The sequence below is a fragment of the Pongo pygmaeus genome, chromosome 12, assembly GCF_028885625.2.
Source record: "Pongo pygmaeus isolate AG05252 chromosome 12, NHGRI_mPonPyg2-v2.0_pri, whole genome shotgun sequence".
Taxonomy (NCBI): Eukaryota; Metazoa; Chordata; class Mammalia; order Primates; family Hominidae; genus Pongo; species Pongo pygmaeus.
The window spans coordinates 53,542,891-53,556,468 of NC_072385.2; the positions used below are offsets into that span (position 1 = coordinate 53,542,891).

The following is a 13,578-nucleotide window of genomic DNA, read 5'->3' on the forward strand; positions in this document are numbered from 1 at the left end:
CTCAGAGCCACACGGGTCATGGGAGCCCCCACCCCCAGCCAAGGAAGGCAGTGAGTGAGCACACAAGCCGGAAAAACTGCTTTTTTCATGGAAATATGCAACCCACAGATCAGAAGACCCCACTTGCAAACCCATGCTACGGGCACCTAGCATCCCAACCCCAGAGCTACGCAGATTCTCAGCGGCCTCTCAGCTGGAACTTGCTTAAGCCTGCCAAGCTCCCAGGGGGAGTAGCGACCAGCACCACAGCTGTGGCTGCCTGCTGCCTAAGCCATTTGTGCTCCTTGGTGGAGGTGCAGCAGCCAGCCCTGGGAGGCACAACTGCCTAACACACTAAGCTTCCTGGGCAGGGTAAGGGCGACATCCATTTCTATAGCTCCAGGCCATGCTTTTCCCCTGCTGGAGCCAGAGAGGCTGGACAGCTTGGTCCCAAGACTTGTCCCCCATAGCCCAACACACCGGCTGTGGCAGACTGCTGCCAGAGTGCTTCTTCAGGGATGAGCCTGACTCATCCATCCTCACTGGGTGGGGCTTCCCCACAGCAACTCTAATAACTCCAGCCAGAGACTCAGGGACAGAAAATGGATCTCTCTGGGCCTGAGCCCCTAGGGGGAGGGGTGGCCACAGACTCTGTGGTGTTAGAAAACACCACTAAGATACTCCATGAGAAGATCAACCCCAAGATACATAATCATCAGATTCTCCAAGGTCAAAATGAAGGAAAAAATGTTAAGGGCAGCCAGAGAGAAAGGCCAGGTCACCTACAAAGGGAAGTCCATCAGACTAACAGCAGACTCCTCACCAGAAACTCTACAAGCCAGGAGAGCTTGGGGTCCAATATTTAACCTTCCTAAAGAAAATAATTTTCAACCTAGAATTTCATATCCAGCCAAACTAAGCTTCATAAGCAAAGGAGAAATAAAATCCTTTACAGACAAGCAAATGCTGAGAGATTTTGTTACCACCAGGCCTGCCTTGCAAAAGCTCCTGAAAGGGGCACTAAATATGGAAAGGAAACCCAGTACCAGCCACTGCAAAAACACACCAAAATATAAAGTCCAATGACTCTATGAAGAAACTGTATCATCTAGTGTGCAAAAGAACCAAATAGCATCATGATGACAGGATCAGATTCACACATAATACTAACTTTAAATTTAAATGGGCTAAATGGCCCAATTAAAAGACACAGACTGGCAAACTGAATGAAGAGTCAAGACCCATCAGCGTGCTGTATTCAAGAGACCCATCTCACATGCAAAGACACACATAGTCTCAAAATAAAGGAATGGTGGAAAATTTACTAAGCAAATGGAAAGCAAAAAAAGCAGGGGTTGCAAACCTAGTCTTTGACAAAACAGACTTTAAACTACAAAGATCAAAAATGACAAGGGCATTACATAATGGTGAAGGGTACAATTCAACAAGAAAAGCTAACTATTCTAAATATATATGCACCCAATACAAGAGCACTGAGATTCATAAAACAAGTTCTTAGAGACCTACAAAGAGACTAATAGGTCTCTACACACAATAATAGTGAGAGACTTTAACACCTCACTGTCAATATTACATCAACTAGACAGAAAATTAACAAAGATATTCAGGACTGAACTCAGCTCTGGATCAAGTGTACCTAACAGACATCTACAGAACTCTGCACCCCAAATGAACAGAATATACATTCTTCTCAGTGCCGCATGGCACTTATTATAAAATTGACCACATAATTGGAAGTAAAACACTCCTTGGCAAATGCAAAAGAACTGAAATCATAACAGTCTCTCAGACCACGGTGCAATCAAATGACAACTTAGGATTAAGAAACTCACTCAAAACCATGCAATCACATGGAAATTGAACAACCTACTCCTGAACGACTCCTGGGTAAATAATGAAATTAAGGCAAAAATCAAGACGTTCTTTGAAACCAAAGAGCAGAAACAACGTACCAGAATCTCTGGGACACAGTTAAAGCAGTGTTAAGAGGAAATTTATAGCACTAAATGCCCACCTCAGAGAGCTAGAAAGATCTCAAGTCGACGCACTAACATCACAATTAAAAGAGCTAGAGAGGCAAGAGCAAACTAATCCAATAGCTAGCAGAATACAAGAAATAACTAAGATCAGAGCAGAATTGAAGGAGATAGAGACACAAAAAACCTTCCAAAAAAATCAATGAATCCAGGAGCTAATTTTTTGAAAAAAATAACAAAATAAACCACTAGCTAGACTAATAAAGAAGAAAAAAGAATCAAATAGGCACAATAAAAAATTAAAAAGGAGATATCACCATTGACCCCACAGAAATACAAACTACCATCAGAAAATACCATAAACACCTCTATGCAAATCAACTAGAAAATCTAGAAGAAATGGATAAATTCCTGGACATATACAGTCTCCCAAGACTAAACCAGGAAGAAGTAAAGTTATGGAATAGACCAATAACAAGTTCTGAATTTGAGGCAGTAATTAATAGCCTACCAACCAAAAAAAGCCCAGGACCAGATGGATTCACAGGTGAATTCTACCAGAGGTACAAAGAGAAGATGGTACAATTCCTTTTGTAACTATTCCAAACAATTGAAAAGGAAGGACTCCTCCCTAACTCATTTTATGGAGCCTGCATCATCCTGATACTGAAACTGGGAAGAGACACAATAAAAAAAGAAAACTTCATGCCAATATCCATAAGGAACATCAAAGCAAAAATCCTCAATCAAATACTGACCAACCAAATCTAGCAGCACATAAAAAACTTACCCTCCATGATCAAGTCAGCTTCATCCCTGGGATGCAAAGCTGGTTCAACATAGGCAAATCAATAAACATAATCCATCACATAAACAGAACCAAAGACAAAACCACATGATTATCCCAATAGATGCAGAAAAGGCCTTTGATAAAATTCAACATCCCTTCACATTAAAAACTCTCAATAAACTAAGTATTGATGGAACATACCTCAAAATAACAAGAGTTATTCATGACAAACCCATAACCAATATCATATTGAATGGGCAAAAGCTAGAAGCATTCCCTTTGGAAACCAATACAAGACAAAAATGCCCTCTCTCACCACTCCTATTCAATATAGTATTAGAAATTCTGGACAGGGCAATCAGGTAAGATAAAGAAATAAAGCGTATTCAAATAGGAAGATAGGAAGTCAAATTTTCTCTGTTTGCAGATGACATGATTGTATATCAAGAAAATCCCGTCATGTCAGCCCAGAAACTCCCTAAACTGATAAGCAACTTCAGCAACGTCTCAGGATACAAAATCAATGTGCAAAAATCACAAGCATTCCTTTACATCGATAACAGACAAGCAGAGAGCCAAATCATGAATGAACTGCCATTCACAATAGCTACAAAGATAATAAAATACCTAGGAATATAGCTAACAAGGATGTGAAGGACCTCTTCAAGGAGAACTACAAACCGCTGCTCAAGGAATTAAGAGAGGACACAAAAAAATGGAAAAACATTCCATCCTCATGGATAGGAAGAATCAATATTGTGAAAATGGCCATACTGCCCAAAGTAATTTATAGATTAAATGCTACTTCCATCAAACTACCATTGACATTCTTCACAGAGTTAGAAAAAAAACTACTTTAAATTTCATATGGAATTAAAGAAGACCCCATATAGCCAAGACAATCCTAAGCAAAAAGAACAAAGCTGAAGGCATCATGCTACCTGACTTCAAACTATACTACAAGACTACAGTAACCCAAACAGCATGGTACTGGTCCCAAAACAGACAGATAGACCAATGGAACAGAAGAGAGACCTCAGAAATAACACCACACATCTACAACCACCTGATCTTTGACAAACCTGACAAAAACAAGCAATGGGGAAATAATCTCCTATTCAATAAATGGTGCTGGTAAAACTGGCTAGTCATAAGCAGAAAACTAAAACTGGACCCCTTCCTTACACCTTATGCAAAAACTAACTCAAGATGTATTAAAGACTTAAATGTAAAACCCAAAACCATAAAAACCCTAGAAGAAAACCTAGGCAATACCATTCGGGAAATAGGCATGGGCAAAGACTTCATGATGAAAACACCAAAAGCAATTGCAACAAAAGCCAAAATTGACAAATGGTATCTAACTAAACTAAAGAGCTTCTGCACAGCAAAAGAATCATCAGAGTGAACAGGCAACCTACGGAATGGGAGAAAATTTTTACAATCGACTCATCTGACGAAAGTCTAATATTCAGAATTTACAAGGAACTTAAATTTACAAAAACAAACAACCACATCCAAAAGTAGGGAAAGGATATGAACAGACACTTCTCAAAAGAAGATGTTTACATGGCCAACAAACATGAAAAAAAGCTCAACATCACTGATCACTAGACAAATGCAAATCAAAATCACAATGAGATACCATCTCAGGCCAGTCAGAATGCCAATTATTAAAAAGTCAAGAATATATCGATGCTATAGATGCAATCGGTGCTAGCAAGGCTGTGGAGAAACAGGAACGCTTTTACACTGTTGGTGGGAATGTAAATTAGTTCAACCATTTTGGAAAACAGTATGGCAATTCCTTACAGATCTAGAACCAGAAATACCATTTGACCCAGCAATCCCATTATTGGGTATATACCCAAAGGAATATAAGCCTTTCTACAATAAAGCCACATCCACATGTATGTTTACTGCAGCACTATTTACAATGGCAAAGTTATGGAACCAACCCAAATGCCCACCAATGATAGACTGGATAAAGAAAATGTGCTACATATAAACCATGGAATACTATGCAGCCATAAAAAGGAATGATATCATGTCCTTTGCAGGGATGTGGATGAAGCTGGAAGCCATCATCCTCAGCAAACTAACACAGGAACAGAACACCAAACACCACATGTTCTCATTCCTAAGTGGGAGTTGAACAATGAGAACACATGGACACAGGGAGGGGAACATCACACACCAGGGACTGTTGTGGGGTGGGGGCGAGGGAAGGGAACTTAGTGGATGGGTCAGTAGGTGCAGCAAATCACCATGGCACACGTAAACCTAGATAACAAACCTGCACATTCTGCACATGTATCCCGGAACTTAAAGTAAAATTTTTAAAAAATAAATTTTAGGGCATACTAGCTGTGCTGTCTATGAAAATATATTTTGCAATTTTATGGTTCCTTTTACTTCAGCATTTCAAAGACGTTAAACTTATTTAAATTTTCACTATATGAGAAAGGTATTATACCAAGTATCAGTAAGAGATTTTGCCAGAAAAGTAAACCACAAGAAGTTTGAGTGAGTTTTTCACCCAATGAAATATCAATTTGTTTAATATCTGAGAATAGCATTTAGGACTCATGACAGATGTCCATGAATTCAAAATCAATTTCAAGTTAGCATGCCTGAGAAATTAAAAAAAAAAAAACAGTATTCATCATACAGCTATGGAACAGAAATTTATAATTTAGTTACAAAATAAAGAGAAATGATATATTATTTTAATGAGAAAATTTCAAATATCATTAACTACTGTCTAGGTTTGCTGATGTCAGAAGTGATGGAAAATCTACAGCAGGTAAATCACATTGTAGTCTGTAAATTCAATACTAATTTACTAGCATTATACTTCTGAGAAAGTGCTGAAATTAAATTGCATTTGTTAAATGACAATTGTTAGGGAACCACATCAAATGGAATTATTGTTTCAAAATTGCAATTCAGACAGCCTCCACATTTTGATTTTTGTTGACCTCCGAGAAGTAAAAATGTTGACCATTAGATAACGCTCTTATGTAATTCTCATAGCTTGAGAAACAGTATACATTTAATAAGAATATATTACCTCATTAATATACTTAGCTAATATAAAATATAATTTTTTCATTCATATATAATATACTGAGTTAATATTATAAGTAATATAATTAGTTAATATAGAAGTTGAAAGTTAACAAAATATAGTTAGTGACTTATTTACCATATTATGCTTTATATTTTAATTTTTCCAACTGTTTCAAATATATCATGTTTTATAAAAAAACATGTTTGATGGTTATATTCATGTGTTAAATTTCCAAAGCCTTATTTGTCCAGCATGAGGAGATACCACTTTAGGAAAAACAACAACAACAAAAAAAAAACCTTGAACATTCAACATGTTGACATACTTTGCTAATAGATTTTCCCCACATGACCTCAAGTTTGATTTTTATGAATGAAAGCCTTTTGCACTGTTGCAGTGATGCATCGGTTGTTACATTAAATGGGGATAAAAGGTGCTTTTAATGAAAATCGTCTGGAAACAAAAGGCAGCATGGGGAAGCAGTAGTTGTTACACTCTTGGACAGAAGGTGGCAGCAGCTGAAGGTCCTGGACTGTTTACAGGCCTTCTCCCTGTGCTTCATATTTTCACTCTTAACCAGCTCCTCACTTAGGTTTTGTTGTTTATTTTTGATTATAAAATAAATTATAACTAGAATAATGTAATTGTGTCAAAATCTGACTAATCCATTCTTAACTAATTTTAATAAACACCAATTTATAAAATAATTTTGTATTTGAGATTGCTTATGATTTTTTATTGTTTTATGGATGAGTCCATTTGTGTTTCAATACACACCTTCAAAATTAATGTAGCATTATAATGTTTTAATATCTATGTGTATGACCTGCTCATTTACTTTTCCCTGAAATATGGGCTCATTCATTCTTTATTCTAGAATATAAAAAAAGACAAACAAACAAAAAAAAATCCTTTATCATTCCCCTGTCAAGTTCCAAAAGAATCCTCTTAGAATTTGTATTGAGATTGTTTCAACATTATGAAAACTGATAGGATCAATAGTTCTCCTACTCAAGATCATGATATCATTTACTGACGAGTAAAACTTGTCCCTCAGTAAAGTAATATAATTTGACTTTTTAGGTCCTTCACATCTATATCAGACTTATTTCTAGCAGATATAAGAAATAATAAAATAAAATTAACTTTTAAAAAATTATTTGTTTTGTGAATATCTCTTTCCTCATTATTCTACTTTATTTTACATGATGAAAATCTAGAGATTTTTGTATATTTATGTTATACAAAGTAAACATTATTCTGAACTCTCTCATTATTTTCTATGAATTTTCAGTTGCTTGCTGCAATTTTGTGAATAAAATTACCTATTATTAAGTCTTCATTTCTGTAGCAAGCGCTTTAAATATATTATCATATTTAATCCTCACAAAAAAACCTTAGGAAATAATATATGGTGTGAGATACATACAACTAACTGTAAAAATATGGGAAAGAGCAGAGACCACTATGAAAATGGTAAGAACTATTTGAATATGAATGGTTAAAATTATTCCTCAATTTTATCATCCATCTCCAAGCCTTGAACAATCATCGCTTTGCTCCTGGACCTTTTTTTCCAGCTGCTAACTAGTTATTTCTTGCCAAAAGTTCACATCAACATATTAAAAAGCAAGCTCATCATCTTTCTTTGTGACCATTAAGTCACCTATTTTTCTTCTATGAATTCCTGTAACATTGTGTTTTATCAGTTAAATGGTGTTTAGTGCATTCTGCTTCCCTCATCTTCCCTGCAGGGTTATTTAACCCTGGAAAGTAGATGCTAATTCTTTATAAATCTTTGTAGGCTTTCATTGATCATAAGATAAATAAATTCCAACTTCTCACAGGTCCTCTGACCCGGCGGAAGTGGGGGCTGTCATCCCGGGGTGCTGATGACATGCGTGCAACCTTCTCACTCACACTGATGCTTCACATATGGCTCAGCACAGTGAACAATCCTCCTTGCTTCTTCCCTCACCAGGACACACCTGCAGAAACAGCCAGTGTAGAACGTAGGACTTTCACAGAACTAACACAGGCTCTCCCCAGAGGGTCTGTTCTAATGAAGACCAGGGTCCTATGTGGGATCATAGGGCAATGGACTTTATCACTGATTTAAAACAAAGAAATTGATGGCAGCTTTTCACGCAGGCACAACATAGAGGCAACGTACATCTAGGCTTCCCATAACATGTGCCCCTTTAATAATAAAGATGATCGCCAAATTATGAACTGTCCCTAAAATAGCCTGTAAGGTATCTCATCTACCTGGAAGGGATTGGGCACTCTTAAATACAGTTGTTTCTTTTTTGTTTCCCCAAGACGGAGTTTCGCTGTTGTTACCCAGGGTGGAGCGCAATGGCACGATCTCGGCTCACCGCAAACTCCACCTCCCGAGTTTAAGCGATTCTTCTGCTGCAGCCTCCCAAGTAGCTGGGATTACAGGCATGCGCCACCACGCCCGGCTAATTTTTTATATTTTTAGTAGAGACGGGGTTTCTCCATGTTCGAACTCATGACCTCAGGTGATCCACCCAACTCGGCCTCCCAAAGTTCTGGGATTACAGGCGTGAGCCGCCGCAGCCACAGTTGTTTCTTTAAAGACAAGTGATAACGGCTTAGCCAATATATTACAGAAATGCATTATGTAGTTTATCTTACTATTAAAACCTCCAAAAGAGAAAAAATCAATGTAAATCACTGTAGTGGCCCTTCATCCCCAATACATTTTTTTTTTTTTTGTCAGCACCAGTGTCCACCCCTCTGTGTACCTCACCAGGATGCTTACGTCAAACTCATTAAGCGCCGCAGCCAGCTCGCCGATGCCCGTGTGGCCTTTGGCTTCGTCAGTGGGCGAGGTAGCTTGAGCAGCATTGGAGATGCCGGCGATGGCCTCCTGGACTTGTTTGAATACGTAATCTCGGTTGGCTCTCGTAGCGGCGACATCTGGGTGGCGGAGAAATGCTTGAGAGGCCGTGTACAGCATTGTGGCATTCTTCTTCAGAGCCCCTCGGGCGGCTGCCATCTCATCCCGACAGTGAGGATCCTTCAGCTCCTGTGTGTGTAACACATGAAAGCTGTCACACACATGAAATTTGCATAGAAATATTTGCAACACAGCTTGGAGTCACAGACTCTTAGTAACACACTGAACTTCAGAAACCCTTGTGCTGTTTCTAGCTGCCAGGCCTTTGCATATACTCTTTTGTTTGTTTGTTTTATAGAGACAGCTAGGTCTCTATAGTGACCTACGTTGGAGTACAGTGGTGTTATCAAAGCTCACTGCAGCCTCCATATCCTGGGCCCAAGTGATCCTCCCTCTTCAACCTCTTAAGTGGCTAGAACTACAGGTGCATGCTTCCACACCAGGCTAGTTTAAAAAAAAAAAAAAAAAAAAAAAAAGTTGTGGAAGTGGGGTCTGGCTATGTTGCCCAGGTGGGCCTTGAACTCCTGGCCTCAAGGAATTCTCCCACCTCTGCTTCCCAAAGTGCTGGAATGACAGCCATGAGCGACCACACCTGGCCTACTGTCCCTTCTATGTGAAATGCCTGAGCTTTCCTCCTCTGCCTTACCCTTTCACCTGACAGGGCTCCACTGACTTGGCACATCCTCCACCCAACTTTCTAAGCTGTGTCCCCTTTTATCTGTTCCCACAAGACACTATTCCTTTCCTATCACTAACACTTCCTACTTTACTGTATTTTTTGAGCATATATTTCTCTTCTATAACGTACCTCTAATGACAGCAGGGAGCCCTAGTTTTCTTATTCAGTGGCTCTTTAGTCATTAGCAAAGTGGCTGGCCTATAGGAGGCATTCAATAAAATATTGCTGAAATAATATAAAAACCAAGCCATCAAGAAGGTAAGTTGATTGCATGGGCCACACAGTTAGTTATGAACAGACAGAAAACCTGAAAATGTCAGACTTCTGAGGCCCTAATTGCCTCCATATTCAATTACTGTTACAAATGAGAAACCAAACTTCTGATTTTTGCTCAGCACATCAGTGTCCCTTAATTATAATTTTCAGAATAGGGTTCCTTCTTTGTTGTTGTTGACAGCCTCTAATGGCAGCTCATCATTAAGTTTAGAGAACAGAAAATAACAGGCCAAAGATGATTTGTTTTCCTAGTTTGGGATGACAAAATAATACCACTAGGGAGTCTCTCTCTTTATTTCCATCTTTAAAGGCTGTTGTTAAGAAAATGTTCAAATGATTTTCAGAAATGTTAAAGCAGTGTTGCTCTCTGAGAGCCATGCAGGATTGCCAGCTGTGTATCTCTGGGAGAATATTCTTCCAGCTGGAAAACATCAGTAAAGGGTATCTGAACCACTGGGCTTCTCTTCCTATTTGCTCATTTGGCACATGATAGATGAATGACCTGGTAACAAGAAATTGCATCTTCTATTTTGTTGGTCAAAATAATTCTGAGACAAACACATTATATTTGATATCTAAGATTGTCAAGAAAATTGGTAATAAATAATGAACAATTTACTGAACCATCTTTTTCCCCCTTTGCTTAAGCATTAAAAGGTGGATGCTAGGTAACACAATTTCTAAATTGGGATTATCTAATTTGATCCCCAGAGATGAAAATGGATAAACAGGTAACAAATATTTGAATGTATTCTCTACTGGGCAATGATTTGGGCACAAGAGGTAGGTTTCTCCTAAACAGTCATGAAAGCCTTTATTAATGTCAGAACATCTGGTCCAGAAATTCCATTCCTGGGTATCTATACTAAAAAAAATAATAAAATGATAAAATAGATCTAAATACAGAAGTGAGAAATGCCGGTTGTGAAAATCTCTCCATAAAACACTTGAAGAAACATGTTTTAATTATAAGAAGAAAACTGGTAATAATCTAAATATTGAATTACCAATAATTGGTTGAAAAAAAACTACTGAAACATTCACAGTGGAGTATGTGATAATTAAAATTAGTTTTCCAAAAATTAATAACATGAATAATATTTATAAGACAAATTAAAAAGCAGAACACAATACGCATATTTGTATGCATAGTATGATTTTTAAATGCATTAAAATGTGAAGATAAATATCTGAAAGAAAATATACCAAAATATCAGCACCATATTCTTTGTGAGTGGTAGGGTATTGTGTTTTTTTCCCCTTTCTTTCTGTTCTACTGTTTTTCTAAATTTTCTTGAAAGAGTCTGAACTAACAATCAATTAAAAACAAAGTATTAATGAAGTAAAAATAAATAATATAGGTATTTTCATATGAACATCATGTATATTCTCATGGCTTTTAATATCAGCTACATGCTGATAGCCCGTGTTTCCATCTCCAGGCAGCACTTCTCTTCTACTTGATGTTTCAATGTGGATATCTCAAAATCAGCACATCTGTGTTAGTTATTTTAGGTGTCAACTTGACTGGATTGAGGGGTGTCTAGAAGGCTGATGAAGCATTATTTTGAATGTGTCACTGTGAGAGTGTTTTAGGAGGTGACTGGCATGTGAGCCAGTGAATTAAGTGGAGAAGCTTCACCCTCAGTGTAGGTGGGTACCATCCAGTCGGCTGGGGGCAAAGATAAAACAAAAAGGTGGAGGAAGGGTGAATTCATTCTCTCTCTCCCTTCCAGAGCAGAATACCCTTCTCCTCCTGCCCTTGGACATCAGAACACCAGATTCCTAGGCTTCTAGACTCTGGGGCCTGCACCAGTAGCCTCCTGGGGCTCTCTATCTCTCTCTCACTATTCAGAGTAACTTTGCTCCTGTTTATATTACACATTAGGCCACTATATAAGATTCCCTTTGAACAAGGAATTCTGCTGATAAAAACATACTTAAAAATAACCACATAAACTAAAATCACATTTATGTGCCTGTCTCACAGAGGACTACCTCTTGGTTAACTTCCTAATCCCAGCCTCACTTAAGCCTGGCACAGAATGAACATTCAATAAATGTTTGTTGAGTGGAACTTTCCTGTTGGTCAGAGAGAAAGTTAGAGAAACTACGAATGGCCCAAAATGTTTTAAAAAATTCTGGAAGCAGTCAAAAGGATGGGTGAAAGGATTTTAGGAGATCCTTCCACATTTGGAACTATTTTTTCTATGGCGAAAGAATAAAAACCCACTCAATGGGAACAAAATACTAAACGTATCCAGTGAGCAAACAGAGCTAGCTGAAACTGAGAAATCCCTATACAAAAAGGAGGCTGACATGGTTTGCCTCTGTGTCCCCACCCAAATCTCATCTTGACTTGTAACCCCCACATGTGGAGGGAGGGGCCTATAATCCCCAAGTGTCGAGGAAGGGAGGTGATTGGATCATAGGGGTGGTTCCTCCATGCTGTTCTCCTGATAGTGAGTGAGTTCCCACGGGGTCTGATGGTTTTATAAGGCAGTTTTCCCTGCTGTTGCTCACTCTCTCTCCTGCCACCTTGTGAAGAAGGTGCCTACTTCCCCTTCCACCATGAATTATAAGTTTCCTGAGGCCTCCCCAGCCATGTGGAACTGTGAGTCAATTAAATCTCCTTTCTTTATAAATTACCCAGTCTCAGGGCAGTTCTTTATAACAGCATGAGAACAAACTAATACTGAGGCTAAGGAGATCCCAGGTCACACAGCATCATGAGATTGACTCAGGCTCACCCGCACTCTTCTCACACCTTTTTCCCTTCCTCCCCTTCCCCACTCCCCTCCCCTTTTCCCCCTGTTTCCTCTCCCTTTCTCCGTTCCCCCACCCCCGCCTTTCCTCTCATTTTGTTCATGTTTTCTTCTTCTCTTTCAGAAAAATTTCACCCTACATACTACATATCCTGGGAGTGCATATGTGTGGTGGTGTTCACAAGACTAGGAGACAAAAAGTGAGGGCAAAGGATGACATCCAGAGACTGACCACAGCACTACCCCACAGTTTAATATTTTTTATTTGACATCAGAGCTGTGTGCCTACAGTGGATAGAAGATTAGAGTGTGGTAGGGCCAGCAGGGTGGGTCCACCAGTGAAGCAAGTAATCTGTGGCCTGCTTATAGGTGGGGGCCAGAGAGTGGTAGAGCCCACCATGGCATCACAACTGGCCCCTGCAGGAAGCAATCTTTGTCATCACAGGTTCTTAGGGCATTTGATAGCAAGCAGATGCAGCTGATCCATTGTTCAGGCCTACAAAGCTACAGGGTTATGTAAACTCACCCATTTTCTCCCCTAGCATTTCTAAAATCTTTCCCACCTGTTGTCTTCTTGCTGCTACATAGTTAAGTTTCACCATCTCTTTTCCAAACTCTTTAAAACGGTTTGCAAGGTCTTGCTCATTTGTAGCATTTTTGACAGCTTCCAGGGCCTCTTCCACCTGCAGTGGTGAAAAACAACATATTTATTAGTGGATAGTATTTAAATATTATTCAACATGTTAGAAATGGAATTTGCACCCAAAAACTCTAAAACACTAGTATGTGTTAACATGTAAATGAAAAAATAGGAGAAGAGTTCCTCTACCAATCATGTGTAGTGAGATTAAATAGTTGTTCCAGACTTAAAAATACTTTGTATATAAAAGAGCAATTGCTGAACTCCTGGTGCATATAAAATTGTGTATTTATTATATTTTATTAAAGTATGATTTGGAAAGATATCGACCTCTAAGTAGACACAGTAAGGAAAATATATTTGAGAAAAAATATTGAAGTTAAGAAAAAATTCTAGAAGCCTTCAGAAGAGAAAATGGTTTACAAACAAAAGACTGGAGAAATTCCTGAGCTG

The 13,578-nt window shown here is 38.6% G+C and overlaps 1 protein-coding gene across 12 annotated transcripts in view; it reads right to left on the minus strand.

The window, feature by feature from the left end:
* CTNNA2 (catenin alpha 2) overlaps window positions 1–13,578 on the minus strand; it is a 1,147,855-nt gene that overhangs the window by 764,110 nt on the left and 370,167 nt on the right. For 7 of the 12 annotated variants that reach the window (XM_054474848.1, XM_054474854.2, XM_054474851.2 and 4 more), the window contains 2 exons: window positions 13,049–13,168; window positions 8,628–8,894 (listed from right to left, as the gene is read on the minus strand). In XM_054474848.1, coding sequence (XP_054330823.1) covers window positions 8,628–8,894; window positions 13,049–13,168 — 387 coding nt within the window. Of the gene's footprint in view, window positions 1–8,615; window positions 8,895–13,048; window positions 13,169–13,578 lie in introns of all 12 variants that reach the window. The other 5 variants (XM_054474847.1, XM_054474846.1, XM_054474852.2 and 2 more) reach the window with 1 other exon arrangement.